Source organism: Diaporthe amygdali (genome assembly GCF_026229845.1).
Source record: "Diaporthe amygdali strain CAA958 chromosome Unknown NODE_6_length_1560011_cov_65_102424, whole genome shotgun sequence".
NCBI classification, from domain to species: domain Eukaryota; kingdom Fungi; phylum Ascomycota; class Sordariomycetes; order Diaporthales; family Diaporthaceae; genus Diaporthe; species Diaporthe amygdali.
This window is the reverse complement of record NW_026517026.1, coordinates 727,175-742,452: the sequence shown is the minus strand read 5'-3', so window position 1 is coordinate 742,452 and position 15,278 is coordinate 727,175. Positions and strand designations below refer to the sequence as shown.

At 54.5% G+C, this 15,278-nt stretch overlaps 4 protein-coding genes across 4 annotated transcripts; 3 read left to right on the top strand and 1 right to left on the bottom strand.

Annotated features, from left to right (window-relative positions):
- Positions 1 to 157: 157 nt before the first annotated feature.
- Positions 158 to 7,219, top strand: J7T55_000967 (chromodomain helicase dna binding protein 1; the record flags this gene model as incomplete). Its single annotated transcript, XM_053140237.1, has 6 exons — positions 158 to 934; positions 1,834 to 5,574; positions 5,627 to 6,456; positions 6,583 to 6,669; positions 6,939 to 7,084; positions 7,149 to 7,219. 6 exons carry the CDS (start codon positions 158 to 160, stop codon positions 7,217 to 7,219), a joined length of 5,652 nt encoding a protein of 1,883 aa, XP_052996616.1.
- A 522-nt stretch (positions 7,220 to 7,741) lies between these two features.
- Positions 7,742 to 10,153, top strand: J7T55_000966 (zinc finger protein; the record flags this gene model as incomplete). The annotated part of the gene is made up of 4 exons (XM_053140236.1): positions 7,742 to 8,770; positions 8,942 to 8,983; positions 9,121 to 9,715; positions 9,837 to 10,153. 4 exons carry the CDS (start codon positions 7,742 to 7,744, stop codon positions 10,151 to 10,153), a joined length of 1,983 nt encoding a protein of 660 aa, XP_052996615.1.
- A 646-nt stretch (positions 10,154 to 10,799) lies between these two features.
- J7T55_000965 (dihydroorotase) lies at positions 10,800 to 12,705 on the bottom strand (the record flags this gene model as incomplete). Its single annotated transcript, XM_053140235.1, has 7 exons — positions 10,800 to 10,898; positions 10,978 to 11,370; positions 11,445 to 11,471; positions 11,554 to 11,587; positions 11,659 to 11,864; positions 12,238 to 12,523; positions 12,593 to 12,705. The coding sequence occupies 7 exons, from the start codon at positions 12,703 to 12,705 to the stop codon at positions 10,800 to 10,802; spliced, it is 1,158 nt and encodes a 385-aa protein (XP_052996614.1).
- Positions 12,706 to 13,569: 864 nt separating this feature from the next.
- Positions 13,570 to 15,174, top strand: J7T55_000964 (cop9 signalosome complex subunit 3; the record flags this gene model as incomplete). The annotated part of the gene is made up of 3 exons (XM_053140234.1): positions 13,570 to 13,731; positions 13,791 to 13,988; positions 14,044 to 15,174. 3 exons carry the CDS (start codon positions 13,570 to 13,572, stop codon positions 15,172 to 15,174), a joined length of 1,491 nt encoding a protein of 496 aa, XP_052996613.1.
- Positions 15,175 to 15,278: the final 104 nt, after the last annotated feature.

Below are 15,278 nucleotides of genomic sequence, written 5' to 3'. Positions count from 1 at the left end.
TTTTTTTGAAGGTATGCGACCATACTGGCGGTGACAGAACCTTGATTGCCCGCGGACTCCCTAATTGCGACAATGCTGTAGATGTATCACTCGAGTTCCCGAGGTCTGCCTTGAAGATAGATTTGCGACGATAGAAGCTGGCTACGACCCCCACGTCATGGACGAGTCGCATAACTCCGACGAAGAATTGCTGGCTTTGCTTCAGCCCCTGACGACGCCAGATGAGTTCACCTTCGAGAGGCGGCTCCGTCATTTCGCCGATTCGTCCGATGACGATGTCGATCAAGAGCCAATTCCAGGGCCAGCGCCGCCTGCTCCCATGGCTCCCATGGCTCCCATAACCACTGTGGCTCCTGTGGCCCCTATGGCTCCTGCGGCGCCGATGAAAGAGCCTAATGGTGTTGCGAGCTTGCCGCCACCCGAAACGAACGGGCATAAGGAGGACGAGATCGGAGAGGCGCAGGACGATGACGAGATAGAGTATGAGGCACCGAAACCCGCCCGCAAGAGCCCAGCCAAACGTCCAACCAGAAGCCGCGCAAAGCCCGTGCAAAGAAAGGAGGGCGGCGCCGAGTCGCCCTACGAGAGCGCTGCAGAACTCTTGAAGAGGTTCGCCACGTCTTCAGCCAAGAAGCGAGCCGAGTCCAAGTCAGACCCGGAAGACGACGTCGAAGTAGACGGTGGAAGTCAAGTCAAACCCGGGAAGAGGCATACAAGGCGGTCGACCGGGGAGTCTACGGATCTGGAGGCAGAATCGCCATCGGGAGGTTGGAATTTTGAAGTCGTGATCAAACCTTTGTCACCTTCAGCAACTCAAGAGTATACCAAAGTGCCCCCGGGTGACGAAATATACCGTGTGTTGGAGGTTATCAAAACAGATGTTCCTCGGGAATCGTGGCTGTTGGTGGAATTTGAGGACGGCCGTGTAGACCAGGTAAGCAGCAATTGTAAAATGGATTGTTCCAAGGCGAACAGTGTTGTTCATTCCCACTTTCCTATCCGTGCCTCAACACAAACTGTCTGGTAACAAGCCAAGTGGAAAGCTGTCATATACTCCATACCCCCTTGGGCTGCCCGGATATTCACTTTCTTCCTCCCTGCTGCAGAAATACCCCCCTCCCCAACCTTTTCCCACTACATGCGTTCCAACGGCCCAATACCGAGCTGTGCGTTACGGCTTTTGGTCTATTCTTCCAGTTCCGTTACTGCATTTCTCAATAAAAACTCTCAGACAAGCATCGCCTCGAGCACAACTTGGCATCCGAGATCACTTATCATCCACTATCTCGTTGGTTTCACACTTTCACAAATTTGGATCGTGCTACCCTGCCCTTCATCTTTGGTCATTGCCATCAGAGCTGGTACAGAGGAGCAATCACGCGGCCGAGGCGTTTCTCGAGCAGCCAAGTGTTAGCTGTCTTAATCAGGAATGGTATGGAAATCAGACCTACTTTTCATTTTTGCCATCACTCAGTTGATTTACTTTTGGGTCGTGGAAAACCAAACCCTCACTCTACACTTTTCGTCCCTGACTCCCCGTTGTCCGCTTTGGGCAGGCACAGCAACCCACATATTGTCGCTGCCTGCATCTCTTGACAAAGTCCCCAGCAGACAACATTTGCAACTCTCACGTCCACAGGTCTTCGTTCCTCTTTCGCTCCCCAGGCTCTTTCCTTTGCCGTACATTCCCTCACCACCTACCAAAGTGAAAACCTTCTGGCAACGCCAAGCCCTTGAACTTTTCCTATCTCATTGGAACTTTCGAATTCATCAAGGCCTACCTACTGGTTTTCGATCTAATCGCAAGCACCGAGCTAATCTCAACCCCATCAGATCGCTTTTGACCAGCTTTCGAGCTATCCAAACGGGCGTCAAGCTCTTGCGCACTTCAAAAAGCCAAAGACCATGGATTCTGATCCAGACGATTATCAGAACATTGGCTTCACAGGACGTCCAAAGAAGCGCAAGGCTTCTACCCAGGACCCTGACTACGAGGGCAATGCAGACGCTGATGAGGACGAGGCCATGATAGATGCCTATGAGGACGATATGGACGACGATGACGATGTCCCACTACATCCTGGTCACCGTCGCATCAAACAGAAGCTACGGAACAGCTCGTTTGGTCCCTCTTCTCGGACACGTGGCAGCGACCGTAATCGGCTGTTCCAGCCACAGGTCAACTACAATGAAGACGGCAACCAGTCCGGCGATGAGTCCGACAGACAAGGCAGGAATAAGCGGAGCTTGCGAAAGACTACTAATCTTCTTCGGTCCAAGACGTCGTCTTCAATATTTGAGGATGATGTTGACGAACTCCAGAATGAGGACGACGACGATGGCGTGTTCATGGTCAAGTCAGACCTCGTACCTGAGAGAAAGTCACGAAGACGTGGTGGCAATACTCGAGGTCTTCGTCGCGGCAGACCCTCGCTCTTTGCCAATCGGGATGATGATGACATCACTTTCGAGCCACCTCGGCGTTCGGACAGAAAGAACAAGACCAATGTCGTGATGGCTGAAGTCGGATGGGAGGAGGAGACTTACGCCCCCGAAGATGACAAAATCCCAGCAGCTCCGAGGGTGTCTGGAGCTAAAGAAGCCTTCACGTCAATCTCGGATGGTCCGTTCAAACAGTCGCACTGCAACACATGCGATACCTGTGGCAATGGTCCCGTTGCCCCAAATAAAGGCATCATGGTCTACTGTCAGGGCTGCGCAATGGCTTACCATAAGACCTGTCTTGGGTTCCGCAGCACTCGAGACCATCTCGTGACAAAGGTTGGACCGGAACAATTCGTCCTACAGTGTCGGCACTGCATTGGTGTTCGCAAGAAGAAAGATATCCGCGCTCCGAGCCTGGAAATCTGCCAAGTTTGCCGGACTAAGGGTCAGGCATGCGATCCTTTCGCACCCAAGCGCACGGCTGTGCAAGAGCAGAAGCTGCGCGAAGAGAACGGCGGAGAGGACCCGATTGTCCCAGTGGACCGAGAGCTCATTAACAACGCTGCCAACGTCCTCTTTCGGTGCATCGCTTGTCACTGCGCTTACCACTTCGAGCACCTTCCCTCGCCTAACAACCATAGAATCGTTGGAGGCGATGTTCGAGCTGATCGCTTGGCCAAGTATTCCCTCCACTGGAAATGCAACAATTGCCTTGACATGCCGAACAAGGTCGACACCCTCGTGGCCTGGCGGCCTATGGACCGTGATTCTTACGTTGCTGGCCAGACTACCCTGGATCTGGTAGAAGATGCCAAGGAGTATCTCGTCAAGTGGGCGTCTCAGTCATATGCCCACTGCGAGTGGAAGCCCGGCCCTTGGGTCTGTGGAGCGACCAATGGGGTAATGCGCAATGCCTTTCCCAAGCGCAACGACGGCGCGAACCTGCTGCCAAAATTCGATGAGAGGGACGCGATTCCCGAGGAATATCTTCTTGCGGACGTTGTTCTAGACGTGCGATACAAAGGCACCTTCAAGTTTGAATCGAAGAAGACCGATTTGGACAAGGTTTTTATGATAGACCAAGCCCTGATCAAGTTCGAAGGCCTGGACTACGTTGACGCTGTTTGGGATGAGCCTCCGGCCCATGACTCTGGCCTTCGCTGGGACGCGTTTCTCTCGGCTTACAACGAGTTCCTCAATGGCAAGCACTTCAAGTCTGAGCCCGTGAGCAACATCAAGGAACGTCTTCGGAAATTTCGACACCTAAATTTTGACAAGGACGTCGCTTTTGAGGACGGCACGAACCCACCACCAACCCAGCCTAAAGGATTGAGGGAAGGCAACACTTTGATGAAGTATCAAATCCAGGGCCTCAACTGGATTCTGAATAGCTTCTATGAGGAGCGCAGTGCCGTCCTGGCCGATGAAATGGGCTTGGGAAAGACGATCCAGGTCATCAGCTTGATGGCGGCCATCAGCCTGCAGGGTCCTCGGGCCTGGCCATGGCTTATTGTTGTTCCCAACTCGACCTGTCCAAATTGGCGGAGGGAAATCAAGAAGTGGGCCCCAGACATGCGTGTAGTATGCTACCATGGTGGCAAGGAGCCGCAGCGTCTGGCATACAAGTACGAGCTGTTTCCCAACGACTCGAAAGATATGAAAGCCCATGTCGTCATCATGTCATACGACTCCGCCCAGGACGATCAGACCAGAACTCTTTTCAAAAACGTCCAGTGGATCGGTATGGTTGTCGATGAGGGCCAACGGCTCAAGAACGATGAGAACTTGCTGTACGGCGCGCTGCGTTCGATGAGGGTCCCATGGCGGCTGCTCCTCACCGGCACGCCGCTTCAAAACAATAAGCGTGAACTTTTCAACCTTCTCCAGTTTATCGATCCGTCCAAGAACGCCGTGCGCCTCGACGAGCAGTACGCCGAACTTACCAAGGACAATATTACTGAGCTCCATGAAATGATCAAGCCTCATTTCCTTCGGCGCACAAAGGCCAGGGTCTTGAAGTTCCTGCCACCAATGGCACAAATCATCCTGCCGGTCTCCATGTCAATTGTGCAGGAGAAGCTCTGCAAGTCGATCATGGAGAGAAATCCTGAGCTGATTCGCGCAATCTTTGCGAATACCAAGCTAAAATCTAACGAGCGCAGCAGTTTGAACAACATTCTCATGCAACTGCGGAAGTGTCTTGGTCACCCGTTCTTATACAGCCAAGCTGTCGAAGACAAAACCGTGGACCAGGAGACCATGCACCGCAACCTTGTTGAGGCTTCTGCCAAGTTCGTTCTCTTAGAGCAGATGCTTCCGAAACTCCACGAGTGTGGCCATCGCGTGTTGATATTTAGTCAGTTTCTTGGCATGCTTGACATCATCGAGGACTTCCTCACAGGCATGGGGTACAAATACCGCCGCCTTGACGGAAACGTTTCCAGTCTTGAGAGACAGAAGCGCATCGACGCATTCAATGAGCCAGGCTCTGAGTGCTTCGCTTTCCTTCTTTCAACCCGCGCTGGTGGCGTTGGGATCAATTTGGCAACTGCGGACACAGTCATCATCCTTGACCCTGACTTCAACCCACATCAAGACCTGCAGGCTCTGTCGCGAGCCCATCGCATTGGTCAGAAGAACAAAGTTCTTTGCTTTCAACTCATGACGAAGGGCAGTGTCGAGGAGAAGATCATGCAGATTGGACGAAAGAAAATGGCCCTGGATCATGCGTTGGTCGAGAGCATGGATGTCGAACACGAAAAGAGCCCTGATGCCGGAGAGGATCTCGAGTCCATCCTTAAGCATGGCGCAGAAGCCTTGTTTAACGATGGCGAAAAAGAACAAATCAAATACGACGCCGCCGCTATCGATAAGCTGCTGGACAGGACCGCGATTCAACCGACGAACCAGACTGATCGGGAAGAGGGAGAAGCCAAGAAGCCTCAATTCTCTTATGCTCGCGTGTGGCAAAATGATTCTGGTGACCTGGCAACCGACTTACAGGTGGAAGAGAACCCTGATGTCCCCATGAGTGTGTGGGACGAGATTCTCAAGCAACGAGAGGATGAGGCGAAACGAAGAGCCGAGCTCAACAAGGAGGTCCTTGGTCGTGGTGGTAGACGACGTCAGGTAAGCTACTTGTGAGAGAAGCATGCGTTTGGCTTTGACTAATTCTCTCCAGGCTGTCAAGTACACCGGCGAGACCATCTATGGCCTTGAAGACCAGCCAGCTGGAGGTGCCACTGAGCCGAAGCTGGACTCTGAAATTGACGAGGACTTCATTAGCAGTGAACACTCTGACAGCGATTCTGATGACGGTAAAGTTGATTCTGGTACAAACTTACAAGGACAGGCAAAGAAAGGTACAGCTCGCGCTCGAAGACCTCCTCCAAAGAAGCCAACCCCAAAGAAGCAGTCTAACAAGAACACCCCCCAGCCATCCCCATCGAAGCGGTCGACCCCTCGAAAGCCGCAGACGCCACAGAAAGCCGTGACACCTCAAAAGGGCCAGACTCCTCGAAGCACCAAGGCCCAGTCCCAGCGAAAAGGCCGCGCGGCCGCCCAAGAAAATACGTCGACGGCGAAGTCAAGCAACGCAAAACAGACCCCAAGCCCAGAACCCAGCGCAAAGGCCCAGCCAACGTCGACACCCACCAAAATCAAGGGCAAGAGCAAGACTCCGGCCGCGGAGGGCAGTCAGAGAGAGGACAATCCGGACGAGCGAATGCAGAGGGTAGACCAGCTCCACCACACAGAGACCCAAACTTCATCGTTGTCGCGCCTCCCGTCCCCTCAGGCCCCGGTGGACCAGGACCCCAATACGCAACTTCTTGGCGGGGAGTTAGTCAAGGTGTCCAGCAACCACAACAGCCCCGACCCGATACCTATGCCGCCCAACAATACCTCCGGGCACAGCAGCCTCACGCCGCTGTCCCGTACACCCACCCCAATTTTGGCCCCGGCCCCGAGCAGCACGGAGAGTACGGGCAATACGTCGCCGTCTACGGAGCAGTAAGACCCGTGATTGTGCCAGAGGTTACTAACTTGCATAGCACCACTGGTGGGGCTACATACCAGCCCTCAGGTGTGTGTCCCATTCATTGCGTACAATGCCTGAAGACATTCTGACGCTCTCAGCACCCCAACAACCAGTACAGCCCTCAGCTCCCGTTGTCATGCGCTCCAACGGAACAAGCTCAGGCTTGCCGATGCCTCGAGATCAATGTAAGAACTGTCATCTTTTTCATCAACAGGGACAAGGGTGTCCGAACCTGAAAACAGAGATTCAACTGCGACTTGCGCTTGATGAAGTCAAAGCGCTATCTGGCGGAAACCCTGCCAGAATTCAACAGAACAGGGAGATCCTCCAAAATCTTTTGAGAGCAAAACGACTGGGCTATGCAGGAGATGCTGTTGCCCCCCTTGCTCGACCCAGTCCACAACCACAATTGCTGCCTACACATCTGGCACTGCAGCCAACTCAACAACCGCAGCAAGAGCAAGCTCGACTTGTTCCCCCACAGGAATCTGAAGAAGATCCCTCAGGGTCCAACGAATCGGCATCTGAGGAAGAATCTGAGTCGGAATCGGAGGAAGAGGCACCTGGATCCAATGTGGGTTCTGAGCAAGAAGGTGGCAGGTAGGCTGGCGGCTGGCTCATCTGCGGATAGGCACGCAGAGAAACATCTCTGTCGATGTCAAAGCCCTTTTTGCGTCGCTGACCAACATTGCGAACAAGCACGTCCTTGTTCCATCGTCTATCGGCCAGTTCTGATAGATACTTTGATTGGAATGTTTGACTGATTAGGCAAATACAATTTTGGAAGCTATTTGGCATTGTTCCTCTTGTTTCTGACTTGTGACTGACAGCTTCAGATTGTTGCCTGGTGTTTCTGCTAACTGAATCCTAGAGATGGACAGCAATCACGTGAGGGAGTACAACAACTTGCTGCGGGTATCCGTGGATGCATACAACCTTATTTGACGTCCTCCGTTTGCTCATGGCAACTGAACCTAGCAGGATGGTGTTAAAAGGACCTCAAACTCTCTCATCTGTCAGGGACTTTTCCTGCAATGTCCAGCTTCCGCTTGTTCCAGCTGTTCCTGATATTCTTGCATGGTTCTTAGAGAAGAACCCCGGCCGTCTTTGTCCTCCTCACTGTGCTCCCCTACTCGAAGTGTTGAGGGCTGCAGGGTATAGAGTAGGTGCTGCTAAAGACCTACCTCCGTTTGCACCCAACCCCTTTATCAGTCCGCCATCTTCCGGAGTCTTCCATCAGTTCACTCCGATCTCACCATGGAAGCTCATCCTGGTCGCGATCTTGCCGGCCTGTGTCTTTCTCCAAATATTGCCTCCGACGTGAGCTGCTCTTCAGGTCCTTGTTCTGTGGTCTCAACCCGTGAAACCTCGCCAGCCTCATCGACACACCATCCCCTGGAGACGACATCCACGGACCCGGATATGTTCAAACCGCGGTCTGATCATATCCCCGGAACCCCCTCGCCGGGCCCGGATCTGTCTAGACCACGTCCCGGTCAAGTTGCTGGGCTCGCCTCGCCCTTAGAAATGAACCCCAATCAGTTTCAGTCTGTCAATGACCGGCGAAGCAAACTCGCTGTCGACAACCCTCGAGCTAGTCACGCTTCTTCTGGAACCACAGCTGGTGGCAACAACACTAGTCACCATCTGCAGCCTACGACAGTCGGACGAAGCCTCGCACCAATCGCTCCTCCTCATCCTCCGTCTGCCCATCTCCCTTCGTCCACGATCCCTCGTGGGCTTTCGACGACCAACTGGCGTTCTTCGACTGCAAGCTTAGACAGCCTTACCGCGCCATCGACAACGACCTCGTCTGGGTGTACCTCGTCTGTTTCTGGTGCTAACACCAAGAATCTTGCGCTCGTGGGCAGCTCGAATCTTCTGGGCTTGCCCATCTCGTCCGTCGACTTCAGCAACCAGAACAGCCTGCTGGGCCATAACAGCTACGTACCAACTGCTGGTCTCAGCAGTAATACGCCCACCTCTGCATTCCACCACGACTTTCGCCATTTCGAGCGCCACCAAGGTGCCAGAAACAACGAAAAGATGCATCCACAGACTGGCAAACTCATCGCTGACTCCGACATGGACCAGGCCATGTCTTACTGCTACGACCGCGGTGGCGGTCAGTATACTCGTCTCGTCCCCGTCGATATGCTTCCCATCGAACTCAAAGATATCCCCCGTCGTGTCAACACCGACGAGGGCATGATCGTCCTGCCTGTCCCACACCAGCCAGGTCCCGATGGCCAGTTGGCTAACATTCAGCTGGAGTCTGTTGTGACCGTAAGTTGTTCTGTTCCGAGCATTGATGTGTTGTATCTGGGCTGTGGGTGAGGACTATGGACATGTCGATGGCGAGTGGTGGCTTGCTTTCTTGCTTATTTTTATCTGTGTGATGTTTCTGAAAGTTGAGTTCTGGAAACGCTTGAACTAACCCAAGGATGCGCGTCACAGCCACCTACCAGCCCCAACGGCGTCTCGACTGATAACATACAGGTAAGCAAGCAGCAAGCAAGCCAATCCCGCCACTGCCAATACATGTCCTTGGGATGACCCAACCCCAACCTATGATGCCAATTTTGCGAACATTGCGAGTGCTCAGAACGCTGACACATGACGAACCCGTGAAATAGTCTCGCATCGATTCGATCATCAACTCATCCCCTAGCGCCAGCAGCAGCGCTCTCGTCCTGTCTACCCGCGGCTTTGATGGCGCCACGAACCGCTCCCTGACCACCCAGAGCCACGGCAGCGGAGCACCCGGCGGCGGCCCCCGTCGCGAGAAGATCTACTGCGACAAGTGGATCCACGATGGCACTTGCGCCTTCACCCAGCAGGGTTGCAAGTACAAGCATGAGATGCCCCACGATCGTGAGACCCAGGAGAAGCTGGGCCTTTTCCACGGATACCCTGCCTGGTGGAAGAAGCAGGCTGTTGAGCAGCAGCGTCCTCTGGCTATCGACGACCGCCCTGTTAGCGTCGGTCCCGCCCGTGGCAGCTTCCCTACTTCTGTTTCGGCTGGTGTTCTCGGCAGTAGCCTGAGCAGCGCCGTAGTTTCTTCCAACTGGCGTTCTGGTGCTGGTAACGTTGGCGATGGCGGTGTCCAGGGCACCATTTCTCCCACTGCCCCCGCCGCTGGCACCAGCGGCAGCAGCGGTCTCAGTCGCAGTGGCAGCATCGGCTTCGGCGGCAGCAGTCGTGGCACCGCGCGCCAACCTCGCACGTTCGGTGAGTTATCGAAGTCCCTCCCTAGTCCATCCTTGCCAGACAGTCCTCACAGCTCGCCTTCGTCTCCCCGCAAAGTGAAGACTTCCGCCGTTTGGACATCCTGCTCACTTGTGCAACACAGCCTCTTTCCAGCCAGCCACCTACGGCCCCATCGCGCCCCCTTCTCGGGCTGGCACCGGCGGCAGCAGCGGAACCAGCACTGGCTTCCCGACGACTCGCAACACTCGCGCGCTGACTACCTCGTCCACGGCCAGCACCGACGACGGCCCCCGTGGCAGCGGCGTCCCCTTTTATCGCTCTGTCTTCGACCCCAGCAACCCCTTCGCGGCCCTGGGCAGCCATTCTTCGCAGGCTCGTGGCCGCCAGGAGGAGAGCAGCAGCGGCGACACCGCCACTAACTCGGGCGAGGAGGGCGAGCAGCGTGGCGCTCCTCTTTGAAGTGATCATCTTTCGAAGCCGGCCTCGACTTTTCGCCGCTTACGATCCGTCTCGCTGCCCTTGTTTTCTCAAGAAGATTTCACCAGCTAGCCCTGGCTTGACGTTTGCCCGATCGAACCACTGGAGCTTTGGGTTTCAGTAGAGAGCAAGCAGAGTGGAAAGCGAATTCTTGGGGCTCGACTACGCTTCATCTGCCTTCTTTTGAGGTGTGTGGCTTTTTGGGGTGGATTCGACTGACGGATCCGGCTGGTTGATTTGATTTGACGGGTGGATGGATGGATTGACGATGATGATGCTGATGATGGACCCGCCGGCCGACACGTTTGATTGAAATTTCTTTACTTGCGTTACTGTTTCACCCTTGCTCTTCGACGGGACGAGGCGAGGGATCGAAGTGAAGGGATCGAGAGTTGTTGTTTTTTCGTGATCAAGACGGGTTCGCATCAGGGATTGAGACCGGAGGAGATCGTTTGCGTTGCATTCCCAAGGCTTCCGAGACAAACAGGGCCCTCATTTCAACGTGCTTTGGCTGCCTACACTGGGCAACGAAGCTTCCGTGTAATATAGAGAAGAAAACCGAGGTCCTCCAGCAATGGGGTCGACAACGGCGGCGACGGCATCATCAAGAACATCTGGTCAATCATCATCACAACAGAAGTTTCCGGCGTGCGGTGTTTGGTCTTTTGCATTCGGTGTGACCGCCGGCCCTGTCTATAGTGAAGTGGTTCATGCCACGGTCAACCAGCTATAGATGAAATGGCACACGACGCCAACAACAGCTTTTGTCTACGGGAATTTGTGATCTACAAAAACGCGCCTCATACCCATCGCACACTCCACGTAGGCTTGCCCTTCCTGAAAGGCACGACCTCGATGCCCTCGCCCTTGATGCTCTCCACCACGACCTCGTCCTTCTTCTCGGCCACGATCCTCTCCTTTGACGCCTCGACCCCGTAGAACGCGCGCCCGAACCCGCCAAGAAAGCCCTCCAGCAGCTCCTGTGTGACCTGGCCCTCCTCGATGTCCCCCCGGGCGACGGCCTCCTCCAGCGCCGTGAGGACGTACGCGACGGCGTAGGGCTGCGTGAACACGCCGGCCGCGGTGTTGCCCTTGCCCTTCTTGGCGCTGATGTCGTGCGGTGCCGAGTCGGTGCCTAAGAAGAACTTGCCCTTGCTAGTGACGGCGGCTCGGAGAAGGGCGAGGCGGTCGTTTGGCATCTGGAATGCTTGTATTAGTCACGACGGAATGTAAAAGGCGGGGTGAAGGCTTCACGGAGACGAAGTTTGCTTACCTTTGCAACTGGTTTGCAGTAATGAAACTGTCGGCGACAATTTGTCAGTAAGAGAGGTCCACATCGCCCGGGGAGGGTATGGCAATGCCACCAGCCGCGAAGAACTTACCACATCGCCTGCCCAGTCATCAACGATCAGAAACCTGCGGATCAAGAGTGTCAGCGTGCGATCCGTTATATCGTAGCAAGGCCGGATCAATGGAATCCTGCTCACAGGTGGTGCGCGGTGATGGTCCCGACCACGGTGTCGCCACATGCCTCAACAGCCTTTACAGCATCCGCTGTCGTGCAATGTTCCAACACGATCTTCAGCTTTGGGAACTTGGTGTGGATCTCCTTCAAGGTAGGCAGGAAGCTGGCTTCGGCATTCATGATGGTGATGTTCTTCTTGTGGTCGCTGGCGCACTCGCCATGGATGTTCTAGGCATTTCCGACGAGGTCAGTCTTTGACTAGATATGACGGGTTGACTACTGTCTGAGCATTCTCCGAGACTCCCATGTCCTTTAGTCAAGCATGAAACTCATCTCGCTCAAAAGTTGAGTCAAAATTTGAGAGAACAATCACGATCACACGCGCAGTCTCAGACCGTTGTAGTCTAAATCTGAACTGCGTCATCGTCTCCCAATGAAGGGTGCGTGACTCCCTGTCCAAATAAAACGATCTCATCATCGACTGCAGACAGGTAACAGTCATGACAGGCCTTGAAAGACCACTTGGGTCCATCCGTTGCCTGAGTCTTCTTCTAGTTGCCAGAGAGGCGTTTTGCCTCGATGGAAACCTAAAAGAACTCACCAAAATAAGGCCCTCCTCCTCCATGGCTGCGAAAACGGGGTAGAACTGTTCATAGTCTGTCACGCCAGACTCGGAGTTTGTGGTGAGACCCGCTGGGTAGCTCTTGATGCCTGCGATGCCGGCCTTCTTGGCCTCCCGGACAACCTCAGGGGTGATGGAGGGATGGAGGTAAAGGGTCATGAGGTAGGTGACGTTGGAGTCAATCTTCAGCAGGCGCTCTTTGTACTCCACGGCCATCTTGACCGTGGTCACTGGAGGGACGAGGTTGGGCATAACATATGCCACACTACAGGTGGGTACATTGTGTAAGCCGATGAGGGTCACAGTCATGATTTTGGAGGCGAGGGATGCCTACTTGACGCCACCCTGCCGTATCGTGGGCACGACGGCAGCAGACATGGGCCCATCTCGGACATGGACGTGGAAGTCTGCTGCTGCTGGCAGCTCATACTTGTCTGGCAGAGGCATAGTGGTGGAGATCTACGTTAACGGTCAGTCAAGCGCTGATTTGTATGCGAGAGGTATGAAAACCAGTGTTGTTTATTCTAGCATAGTCAATTGGGACGGGTCTTACGTTGTATCGAACTATAGCTAGCCAATCTTGTTAAAGTGATCTGAAATGTCAAAACTCAAATGAGTGTGAGCAGGAGAAAGAAAAGTCGACCTTCAATACCCCTGCAAGCCGGCAATCAGAAAGGAAAATCTGGGGCAAACTCAAAAGTGAGATCTCATTGCCTCTCTCCCACTCAACTGACACGAACGCGGTGGAGGGCGGGTCCAGTCCAGGCGAGGCGCTGAGATGGGGGCCCTTGCAAGCTTAGATAAAGCTTGGGCCACAAGAGCTTGGCGGGGTCCTGGTGTTAAGAGACGTACCTCACCCTCCACTAAAGCCCACCTCGGTACGTACCTTGGCTGCCAGGCTGCCCTGTGTGAAGCGTGGGGAAACCTCGAGCTGCAGATATACTGATAGTCCAGTCTACCGCCTTCAAGCTGCATCGCGTCTGCTACCTTCCCTCCTCCCAACAGCAAGATACTTTCTCTTTCCAACTCGCATTCTGGACGCTCCTTACGCCGCCCGAAAGACAGAAACACAGAACATAGAACACAGGATGCCCTCCGAGAGCCTGCAGTCTTCACACTGATCTTACAGTGACTTGTCCGCTGCGGCGGTGCTGATTTGGAAGGAAGCCTCGCAGGTGGCCCATCGTCATCGTCATCGCAATCACCACCACCCGCAAACCAGCACACCAACAATAGCCGTCGCCCTCTTCTTCTGCCTTCGCTCCCCTCCAATAGATACCCACCACATCAGCGCCCACGATATAACCCATCATGGACAATGCTGTGTCCGTCCTCTTGGGTTTCCCTCCATCGCAGCCATTCGCGACAGATGAGGACTATGACAACGCCGTCAACTTTCATCTGCAACAAATAGACCGCCTCTTCAGCAAGGAGACTGCCACCATCGCACAGCAAGGCATCAACATCCTCAAGGTGCATCTTCACAATCCTGTCGTTGTGGGGCTGTCTTGAGCTGACCTCTACCCCCATAGTTATTGGACCCCGCCGTCAACAGCATTTCCTACCTCGCTGTCTTCAACACCCTCTCCGAGACCACTGCCTTCTCGTCCGAGCAGAGATTAAACGCCCTTGTCACATTTCTCTTGACCTTCGATCCCAGACAAATTCGATACGTGGGAAACCACCTCACAACATGGCTGGACAAGGTGGCATCGGGCACGCTTCTTCCAGTAAGCTCTCCCTGCCTGTCTTTTCGACTCGATGTCTAACGCTGCTTCTCTCTAGCACGACTTGGCAGTCGAGGTTCTAGCAAAAGCGATCCTCCGACTCGATCCCAGCGGCGCCATGCTGACTTCCCATCACCTATCCCTCGTTCGACTAGCCTACGATAACAATGTTGCCGAGCCAGCGTTCCAAGTCACTGACAAACAAATCGTTTACTTCCCCGGCATGTCCAGAGACCAGGGATCCGCCAATCGAGCCGCGAATGCCCCAACCCAGAAGCCTCTCTGCGACCTGAGTCTTCCTCCGACGGGCTACATCATGGTGGAGACGGGCCTGACTACTGCGGTCACGGTTGACCAAGTCCTACAGTACGACTTCACCTGCGGTTTGTTGTACTGCTCAAAGCGGCAGTGGCAAAAGGCGCGCGCGGCCTTCGAGCGAGTCATCACACATCCTACACGCGACGGCGGGGTTAGCAAGATCATGACCGAGGCTTTTAGCAAATGGGTTCTTGTCAGCCTCCTCATCAACGGCCGTACCCCGACGATTCCTGCCACCACAGGCCCAAATGCGACCAAGACATGCGAAACGATGGCAAAACCCTACCTGGCCATCGCCTCTCATTTTGATTCCATGTCTGCTACAAACCTCAAAGCAGAAGTCGAGGCGAACTCGGGCGTCTGGGCGAACGATCGAAACACAGGACTGATCCAGGAGGTCCTGGCCGCACACCAGAAGTGGCAGATCATTGACATGAGAAAGGTGTACTCCAAGGTGTCGCTCGCTGACATTCGTCAGCAAACATCCAGTGCTGAGACGGGCGACCTTCTGCCCAGCGACAAGGACGTGGAGGCGCTGATACAGGGCATGATCAGCTCTGGCATGCTGAACGGCGTTATCGAGAAGCCCGCCGACAAGTCGCCGTACCTCAAGTACCTGTCCGAGTCGGGCGACCTGTCCGAGAAGCAGTTTCAGAGCGAGATAGCCGCCATCTTCGCCAAGATGAAGGACCTCGAGGCCATCTACAAGGCGACCAGCGCGCGCCTGAGCACGAACCCGCACTATATCAAGCAGCATATTAGGGAATCCCAGCGCGAGAAGGAGCTGGGTCACAACAAGGGCGCGTCGTTCGAGGCTGCCGTCGACGATGAGGACCTCATGACTGGTCTGACTGAAGGAGGCGCCATGTAGGATCGGCGCGCTTTGCACAAGACCTGGACGCATTTGACTGAACGCTTGAAAAGCTCACTGTGATGGCATCAGTCGATTGCAGAAATCGGGGAGATCTCTCTCTG